Genomic DNA, 10,226 nt, shown 5'->3' on the forward strand with positions numbered 1-10,226 from the left:
GATGCCTCTGTAGTTGCTTTAGCACATAAGGTGTCCTCCACAGGAGATGTTCAGATGCAGACCTCATCTCAGTATCTGCTCTTCCTCTCTCCATCAGTGAGGAGAGAGTCAGCCAGCAAAGTCTGCAGGACTCTTCATGTGGTAGCTCACTTGTGCCATCAGTAATAAGGGAAGCCAGTGCTGAATTTTGGACCAGTTTTGAAAATACCTTCTGGAAACCTCCTAATACAAACAGCTCTCAAGGCAACAAAGAGGGGCCCCCCTTGCCTAGGAATTGTTTCAGCATATCCATTTATTAACCCTGTATAGCCAAGCCAATCCTAAGGATGCTACAAAATACCTTCGCTTTGATATCAGGAGCATCCATTTTAGAGAGAAACACTGAGACACCCCAGAACAGTTCTAGCTATGACAAATCCCCATTGTTCGGGTATTAAAGAAGCCAGTCTGGGCCTGTTGGTAACGAGCTGAAGGCAGCACAGCTGGACTTGAGCCCTCTGGCAGGCAGAAGGAAATCACCTGGGAAATGCCTGCATTAAGGTGCTCTTTTCTCCACCTCCCTCCCCGTTTTCTTCCCTGTTGCTATGTGCCTTGCAAGGGTGCATGCTACATGTGCCAACTTTTGTCTTTCAGAGCCAGGCATCCCAAGCTATAACCCCTGCCAGACATCTCCTGCTGAGAGAGCACTTGTGGGGCCATGTTCAAACACCTAATTGCCATTTTAATGTGTCTAATTGTCTTAGAAAAGTCTAAACACTGAATGCACATGAAGATTAATGAGTGTGATCATAGAAAATGTGCTGTGAAATTGGGGTGAATTTCAGGGTCAGGGAGCCTGAATAAAAAATCCTTAGCAATGTCATTTGGAAAACCGCAACCTGGAACAGAGGAAGTGAAAAATCACCTTGGCTTTGGAGCATCAGAGCGATTGGTCCTAACTAGCTCCCCTCCCTCCCATTCTTGAGGTGTGACTTCAAAACTAAGGCTGCAGGATGAACACTGCGATTTGAGGTATGAGGAGGCAGACCAGCAGAGAGAGAGTAGTCAAAGCTAATGCATCCAGTGAATCTACAAAGCTCAACAATAGAGTATGCCCATTGTAACCCTTCTCTTGTCTACCCCATGTTTAATCTGTGCTGTTTTCCATGGGATTCAGTCCAGCAACAGGTATTTACTTGTCAAGCAGGCAGGTAAAAGAACCCAGTACTTCCTTCCTGCCGTAATGGTCAGAGGTGTAAGTATCTCCTGCACCACTGTCTAATGAGGAGCTCGTCCTGATGCTATGCTACTGATTGCTTGAATTGGGTGGCAGGGCAGCAAGAGGGGAGAATGGCAGGTCGCAGGATGGGCTGTCTGCCCAGTGTCCAGCACAGGGTGGTCTGATCTTACAGATGCTTGAGAAACTAGGCAAGAAAAGCAAAGATAGCAAAAAGTGAAGGCAGCATGGTCCAGCAAGATGAGTAGAAAACACAGAGCGAAGAACTTCAGAGTCCTGCTCTGGCTTCCCTCATCTTCTGGGCACACTTGCAGAGAGCTCAGCATCTTAAAAGGACTGTGGCAAGGGCTGGGTGGCATGCATGTGCTGTGCTGCAGCTTTCCCCCTCATCTGCACTGAATCTCAGCTAATACCAGGGGCTTGAAGCCCTCATCTTCCCAAAACCATGGTCTGACAGGGTCCTGCACCTGCCTTTTACACCATGCTCTAGCAACAGCTCCATTCAGCAGCAGCCTGACACCTTCCACCCATAGAGGAGCGGGGAGGAAACTGGCAATAGAGAGCTTTCCAGACCAGCTGCCAAGGAATTGCTGCTTTGAGAAGCCCACAGACTGAACAGTTAGAGAAAAACTTAGCAAAGTATCCTTTATCCTGCCTGCTAGTTTCCTTAAAAGCTTCCCCATGAAGACAGAAAGCTCATCCTCACCTCTAAGGCTTACTCAGTTTACTTTCCCTTCATTGCAATGCCTCTTTATGTGTATGCGAGCATACACAAGAACCCTAGATATAGCTTGAGCCCTTGGGGGTTTCTACCCTGTTGGAAGCAGATCACCCCAACTCCACTGCACCAGCCCTTTTCTTCCTTTGAGCACAGCCAACCCCTTTTAAAGGGTTTGAGTCTAAGTGCTTTCAGCTGTGCCTAATTCCCCCCCCCCCCCCCCCCCCCCCCCCCGCTGACAGTCTCCAATCCCTCTGGCTGAGATTTTAAACCCCTCAGTTCCTCCCCTGCTGTAAGCTTTTTGGGCCAGGGAGCCTACTGGCACTCTTTAGGTAGCACCTAGCACTTGAACCTGGGCTCCTATACACTATGGCAGTGTAATTTATTGTTGCTATAACTGCAAGCATGGGGCAAATGTTGGGTCCCACTCAGGTCATATTGCCAGGCATTTCTCTGTGGCCCCCAAAGCCAAGAATGTTACCTGATTTTTCCCCATGCAAGCTAGGATCCTCCCCTGACTCCAGGAATTGGGCCTTTCTGAAAAACATCAAGACTCATAATAAACTTGTGTGAACTGGCAACAGTGACATTGCTGCCTTTTCCTGGCTTCCAACCCTGGAAAAGCTGAGACTCGTCCACACAATGTGCTCCTGGTTGAATACCTGATTTTTTTTTTGATTTTTTTTTTGTCTTTCTCTGGCTGTTTAGGGATCTACGGATGATGAGCAGCATATAAGCAAATCCACCTCTCTGATTGAAAGCCAACATCACCACCTGCTGCACTGCCTGGAAAAAACAACTGTAAGTAGAAACCAGATCCTTTCTGAATCTGATTCCATTCCTTGCTCCTAGGTCCAGGATTCATTCAGAAAGGACGTGGGTACATACAGTGCTCTGGCGCATACCCACACAAATTCCCAGTAGGCTTAAAAAAAAAAAATGTCAGTGGAGTGATGGGTCCTGTACCTCAGATGACTCCCCAGCTGGAAGAAACTCACCTGCATTTTCATCAATGGCTCCAGAAATAACCATATGCAAAGTGCTGAAAAAGGGAATTCTGCGGGGAAAAAAGGACCAAAAGGGCCATTGCCCATTGCTCTGGTGCTTGTATACAGCAGGGTGATGCCAATGAAAACTGTTGTCAGTCGGGGTAGATCATATTCCTCCCCACTGCAAATCGCAACCCATTGTGCAGGGCATAGGGGAGTCATTGCCTATGCTCCAGCAAACTTAATTTATTCCCGCAGAGAAGCTGCCTGTAATGAACAGAGGAGACAGATTAAGCTTCTGACCCGGGGCTGAACTCAGTTTGTCCTTGGCTCCACTGGCAGTTAAGCTGTGTCTGTCACAGGATCATCCGCATTCACTGCTTTCATTCACTGCTGATGACAGATAGTTTTGCTGCCATGGACGGAAGCTGCTGTCTGCAAGCTCCAAGCCACACCTGTTCCCGCTGCAAGAGAAGGGGAGAAAACAGCTACTGGGCCATTTAGCTGGAGTCCAAGCATCTAGGCCCCATTACAGAAGGAGGCAGCTCGCCATGGACTCCACTGAAATGCCATTTCCATCTGTATGGTGCCTGGTGCTGGCCTGAGACCCCAGCAAGTGTTTTCTGTAATTATTCAGGGAATTCTGCCTCCAGAATCATTGGGAAAAATGGAAACAAATCATCAATCTCCTGCATTTGTGTCTTTGGTAATAAAGAAAGATAGCGTCTCGATCGCACACCTGGGCCCATTCGAGAATGGCTTTAACAGGTTAAACCTTGGAGCAATGTACACCCTCCTTTATTTTCATCTCTCATCTCACTTTCTTTGGTTTCTGACCCCCTCACGCTTCCTTTTCAGTAAGTCAACCTCAGTTTTAGCTTGGATCCTGTTAGAATAACACCACTTAAGTTTCAGAGAAACGTGGAAAGAAGACAATTGATTAAATCCTTTTAGCACCTAAATATCACAGATCCTGGACTGTATCATGCTGAATGAGGAAGCTAACCATTCTAGTGCTGATGAAATGATTCTTCTTATATCAATGAGTCTTGATTTTGTTATATAAGATGTAGCTTGCTTTCATTTCTACTACTTCTGTATGTTACATTACAAGCAGGTATTTTGCAATCTGACTCTTCCCCAGTTTGGAATTCTGCGCTTCCCCTGCAACCTTTACATGGTTTATTTGGCATATTTGTCTTACGTAGAACATGATTATTGCTATTGCCACAAGTTTATCTAGCAATATACAGGCAATAAGAAAGACGAGGTCTATTACCAGTGACGCAGATCCTGCAAAGAGAGATGCAGTTTCTTAGCTTTACAAGCTGCAAGCAGACATGTTCTTCAGTGTCTGTTGTACCAATATAACATGGGTGTTAAGGGCGTCACTGATCATAAGAGCTGTTATACTCTACATAACTAGCTGGAGGTCATGCGGGACATGAGTGACAAGGGAAGATCTAGAACTGGGGTCTCCTAGGTTCAAGGGTAGTAGCTACTCCACTGGACCATCCTTTCTTCTTTGGGGGGGACCCTGATGTCAATGGGACTGTTCACAGGCTGTTAAATGGAGTACATGTGTAAATCATTACATGATCTGGGACTACAAACTTCAGCCCGGATTGCAGTAGCTTTATTCCCATGGAGATGTGCAGTTTTTTCCACAACTAGACCCACAGCCTTCATTAGGAGTAGGTCTCTTACAAATCCTGTTCCACGTGAGTCTAGCTCTGAGGATCTCAAATAATTGGATGAAGATGATACCAGCAAGTGGAAGAGTTTCTTTTTAATCTTATTCTTTAATCTTAGTCTAATCCTTTTCCTGGATGATACCAGTGTAGAGTAGGGGATGCAGCAGGGACACTGTACCCAGTGGAAGCACTGAGAGTCACAAGATGTTAGAGGGGACCAGCCCTACATTTGCATTTAGATGTTGGCATCACATGTTGAAAAGCGTCACCAGATGTTTGTTTCTCAGTGAAAAATGTTGTTGATATATTTGAATTTTGCTGTAAATTGAAAAAAGATCCCTGAAAATATGCACTTTATTTTTCCCCACATTTTTTCAGTTCGTTTTTATCATGACACAATGTCAAACCACCAGGAGACCATCAATATAAAATGATCGAGAATTACTGTCTCGCATCCAGAACTGATCACATTATGAAAATAACAATTAAAAAAAACAATACAGGTGATGAATGGTTGCAAAAACGCAAATAATTCTGCAGGGCCAAAAAATAGGGAGACCTGTTGAAATCATGCAAGCATGCAATAGCAAAGACATCGTTTGCAAGCTGGTTCCTTCCCGAATGAAATCTTGCCGGTATCATTTAAACACATCTACCTCTGGTAGAAATACAACAGCATTTCAGTTTTTAGAGGGTTGCTTCTTTTAGGGTTCTCTACAGCGCTGTTCAGCATTAAGTGGCTGCTCAGTTCTCGAAGCCTGAATGCTGCTGACCTGTAGCATCAACATCTTCCACAAAGAGACTGTCACTCAAGAAGTCAAAGGCAGTGTGTTTAGATTATGATTCTCAAATCATCAATCAAAATAGCTCAATCAGTGTTTGCGCTCAGATGCCTTTCGCTTATCCTGTACACTCAATCCAATATGCAAAAAAATTCAAATCACAGCAAAGAATTCATAAACGTGGAAGAGTCGTTTTGCAGTGATACGAAGTTGCAGATGGAATGAGGAATGATCCATGTGCCGTGGGTGCAAACATGTTTCAAGGGGCAATTCACCTTTCCTTAAACTTGATGGAGGGGTTATCATAAAGTGCATTCGTTCTTTGCGTGCTATCTCCAGTTGCCATAAGAATTAAATCCTGATGTCAGGCTGATGTCTGTGAACGGCCCACAAATCTGGTGCGCTGGAAGACGAAGTAGCCCTGCGGTGCTTCCAGCGACCATAACAAAGAATACTTTGTCATATTAACTCAACATTTTTTCTACTCCTTTCCTGACTCCAGATGCAAGCATGGACATCCGTATCCAATGCTTCTCTGGCTGCTGCCTAACTTGATTTACAACCTTCAGCCGAAACCTTCCTTCTCGGTGCCCAAAACGCCATCTAAAAAACAGGCAATCGCACAACTTTGATCCAGTAACAATGCAATACCAATCTGGCGAATCAGTGAGAACTGTCTTTTGTTTCCTGACTTGACAAACCAGACAGGAAGACAAATCCTCCTCAAAAAACCCCAAACCCTTAACTCTCCCCCACCCCTCAAAAAAACAAAAACCCCAAAGCCAAATCTAAACAAGAAAAAATCCCCCAGACAAGAGCTGCAGATTGCCTTGCACTTCCTCGGTGGTTTTGGTAAAGGAAAGGCCCAATTGCCCGTTCAAACTTGGGTGCCAGGAGGAATGCTGAGATCGAATGGACGGAATGCCGGAATGGAGAATCAATCATGTTTTTATCTTTTGTTGGCATGTTGTCCTGTAGGGATTGTCCTATCTTGTGGATGATCCCCTGTTATCTGTACGAACTTCCACCATCAAGGTATTTCCTTTTTAATTCAATCTGTTTCCTACGATCTCTGTGCCGTGTCTGGAGTGCTTGTTTCCTTCCCTGTTGCTGGTCCTGTTCTCGGGAGTTAGTGCACGTGGTTCCGTTTTGCTCTCCGGTGCTTTTGTTTTGCTGTACGACGTGGTATCTGTTCCCATGAACACTGACAGCTGCTTTCTCTCCAGTTGGGTTTGTTTCCTTTTTCCCCCCATCCTTTCCGGTTCTGACAGGGAATGGCTAGATTGGTATCTCAGGTCTCCGTGAGCGTGCGTATCTGTGCCTAGGGGTAAATGCTGGGGCTCTTCTTTTCACGGTTCCTTGCTCTTTCCAACAAGAGCGTCTAAAGTTTCCTGCTGAGCTTTGCCTTCTTAGGTTGCCCTCTGTCATCATTTGCCTCCCCCATGTCCTTCCCCTGTGGCAGCTTCGACCTTGACACACTTACCGTGGCCCATACAACTCGGTCGCAGTCGACACTGCCGAGCTTTGCACTACAAAACCCTGCTGGCAAAACTCTCAGCACGTCCACACCCCCAGCTTTTTGGCAGGTTCCCCCCACCCCTGCCCACCTTTCTGCCCTCAGAGCTACTCCACGTCTACTGAGTGGAGTCCGGCTCCTGCTACACCTGGTGCCTAGCAGGAGGCCCGTGTAGACACTCCTGCACCTGCTGCTGGCTCCCACGGTCCCTTCAGCAGCTGGTGCTATCCCATGGCACGCTCTGCTCCTGCGGCTGGGTACGTACGCGCTCCGGCAGCTGGGTGGTGACATTTGATGGCTGGGCCGGAAGACCCAGTGCTGGGGTGGGCTCATACGGACAAGGCCCCGGCTTCCAACCCAGTGACGGCTGGAACCGTAGGTACGTGCCGCGCTGAAGGAGTGGTTTTGCCCGCACGTCATCACTGCAAACAGAGGGGTGACGGGCCCTCCGGGCAGCCTCACCGACAGCAGCGCCAACCCCAAACTCGGGAAGCAAAGATCCCGATTCCCAGCTCCTCCCGTGTTCTGATCAGGCGGCATCAGAGCCTGCCCTGAAGCCGCAACAGCCGAGCGAAAGGCCAGCCAGGGTCAACAGACATCCCATTACGGGGTGTATAGCTATCGAGCCCACATCATCACGCCAGCTCCTCTTCTAGCTATGCAGTAGTGGTGCAGCAAGCACTGGGGAGGGGGAGTCATCTCCTTGCCCACTGCTGTTTGCACTTGTCGAGCTGGAGACGCCTGGCACGGACCTTTTGAGGCAGAGAGCTCTGTGCGCGAGCAAGGGGCTGCCTCGTCGCACCACAGTAGTCAAGGGCACGCTTGCAAGCCAGTGGCCTTTCCTGTAGCCGCTGCTGAGTGACACCGCTGTCCTTTTCCCTGCCAGAACCACGAGTTCATAGATGAGCAGCTGTTTGAGCAGAACTGCATGGACAGCTCCATGCAGAACTACCCGTCCACCCGCAGCCCCTCCTTGTCGAGTCAGCAGGGCCTGACCACGTCCTGCTGCTCGCGCCGCAACAAGAAGACCACGCACCTCCCCAACTCCAGCGTGCCGGCCACTCGCTTACGGAGCATGCAAGAGCTCAGCACCATCCACATCCAGTGCAGCGAACAGCCATCGCTTACAACCAGGTACAGTAAGTAGGCTCTTGCTGCTAACTATTGCATGCCCATGCACTGAAGAGAGAGTCCTGCCAGCCCAGCCAGGGCTCAAGGAGGTGACTCCTACCTGGTCTGTAACTCTTGGCCTGGAGGCAGCTGGCTCCATGCTGGGAGGGAGGCGACTCCCCGCACAGACCCACTGGCTCAGTCTGAAGTTGATGACGCCCAGATGTGACCACACTCACGCAGGGCCATTCCTGTGGCCTGAAGGGCACATAGCCCAGCTGGGCACAGCTCTTTATTTGGTTATCCAGAGGGAGGCAGCTCTCAGCTGCGACTGGCTTAGCCCAGCTCCTATTAGCTAGGACACAGCTGTTGCCTCCGGCATGAGCCAAGCAAGACGGCATCGGTCCCAGGCAATCTGTGTGTGTTGTGTAACATGCAGCCCCTTATTCACATCTCACCTCCATACTGACTATGCCTGCCAGGGACCGGATTGCATCCGTTTCCATTGCCAGGAGCCAACCAAGTTACAAAAGAGAAAAAAAGAGCCACAAGTAGAGCGGATTTTCAAACTGCTCTTGTTGGGCTCATCCCAAGTGCTGCCGGTTGCATAGGCAAAGCAGCACCCATCCGCCAAGAGATGGCTTCAAATGACTCTCTTTCAGCCTAATTTAGTCGCAAGGCAGCTCATCACCCCTGTTTCCTTGGCAACATTCAACGAACTTCTGAACTCCCCTCTCTACGCCTAGGAAAACTCCCTGCATGTCAGGCAGTTCTGGGAAAGGGTATGGGGAGAAAGAGTTGGGCTTAAAGCATTAAAAGTGCCCTTCCCACCCATACCAAAAGCATCTGGGAACTATTTGCCTACGGCTGAAACGCAGCTGCCTCTGTGGCAGAGAGGATGCAGCATACGGTGCCAGTGACACCAGGCAGCAGAGCATCCAAGGGAAGAACAGGGTCTCGTGCTGGAATGAGAAAGCCAAGATAATCAGTCTCCAGGAGACGAGGCTGCCCTTCTTGCAGGAGAGACTCAAGCTGGGGGCCTGGGCAGCCCCCCCGCTGCTGCTGAAACCTGGGATTGAAATGTGTCACGAATACGGTCGCCTCCACGCTGGCTGGAGAGCCCAAGGAGCGTGCCCCACTCTGCCCATTTCAGTGGGTGCTAAATGAGATGCTAACGACGATCTTCTAAATGGCAGCACCAGTAGCGAATTCCCTGCTTGCCCCGGCACGTCAGGGAGGGAAGGGAAGCCGAGCAGGAAGATCTGCGCCATCGCTGCTGCGTGGCCCCTCCTTTGGGGCTGGCCTTTCACAATGCGTGGCCAACTTGCAGGGAGGCAGGAGCATGGGCTCGGGTCCCCTGAAGTAGGATTTGGCTGTAAGTGTTGGAAGCCAGCCTTACACTCTCCAGCCAAGGCTGCCGATTCTGCTTTGAGCAGCTGTCCGGTGGGAGCCAGAGGGCCACCAAGCTGCTGCCACGGGGCAAGACCGTCCGTCACGCTCCACGGACTGCAGTTACAACAGCAGCCGAGTCCTGCGGCCAGCACACAGCATCTGAGCAGCCTCTGGGAATGCTGCTTCCCGGATGCAGAGGATGTCTTGTGACATTGCTAGGAGGCTGCAGCGGTCAGGACAGCTCCTCCTGGCGATAACGACAGCGGTGCCTGTCCAACAGGGAGCCTTTTATCTTTTAAAAGCACAAGCTTGTCTTTGAAGCAGGTGGGTCGGGCTGGTAGTAGCGGACTCAGGCAGCTATAGAGATGCATGGAAAGCAGAGCTATCGCTTTCCCTTGGTAATTAATTATGGGACATGAGGGAGGCATCTCTACTCAGAACGCTCCTCGCTGCCAGATCTCCACCACTGCTGCTGGGCGACAAAGAAAAGCTAGAAGAAAGGCAGGTTTGAGAAGAGAAACCAAAGTGCCACGAAGCCTGGATCTGCTCTCAGCGAGACCCAGCTGCACCACAGAGACCGAGTCCTCGCCTGGGGGCCTGGCCCTCCTGTCACGCACATCAGGCTCCCACAAGTTGACCCTAATGCATCCAGCACCGCTGCAGCAGTGAAACCAGCCTAGGAGCAGAGCCAGGTGCAAAGGCTGCGCAGGGGCCAAGCCAGGAAGTACCCATGCAGCCAAAAACATTGGGCAGGGCATAAACAGGCTTTGCTTCACTATGGCTGATGGGCTTGCAGTGCTTTTCCTCAG

At 49.6% G+C, this 10,226-nt stretch overlaps 1 protein-coding gene across 3 annotated transcripts in view; it reads left to right on the top strand.

Moving 5' to 3' along the window:
• The window catches only part of KCND3 (potassium voltage-gated channel subfamily D member 3), a 205,217-nt gene that overhangs the window by 184,068 nt on the left and 10,923 nt on the right, over nt 1-10,226 (top strand). Inside the window, exons 5-7 of one of the 3 annotated variants that reach the window (XM_090024908.1) lie at nt 2,643-2,735; nt 6,378-6,434; nt 7,802-8,049. In XM_090024908.1, the coding sequence (XP_089881034.1) occupies nt 2,643-2,735; nt 6,378-6,434; nt 7,802-8,049 (398 nt within the window). Of the gene's footprint in view, nt 1-2,642; nt 2,736-6,377; nt 6,435-7,801; nt 8,055-10,226 lie in introns of all 3 variants that reach the window. The other 2 variants (XM_090024910.1, XM_090024909.1) reach the window with 2 other exon arrangements.

The sequence above is a fragment of the Crocodylus siamensis genome, chromosome 13, assembly GCF_052110815.1.
Source record: "Crocodylus siamensis isolate JL-2025a chromosome 13, ASM5211081v1, whole genome shotgun sequence".
NCBI classification, from domain to species: Eukaryota; Metazoa; Chordata; order Crocodylia; family Crocodylidae; genus Crocodylus; species Crocodylus siamensis.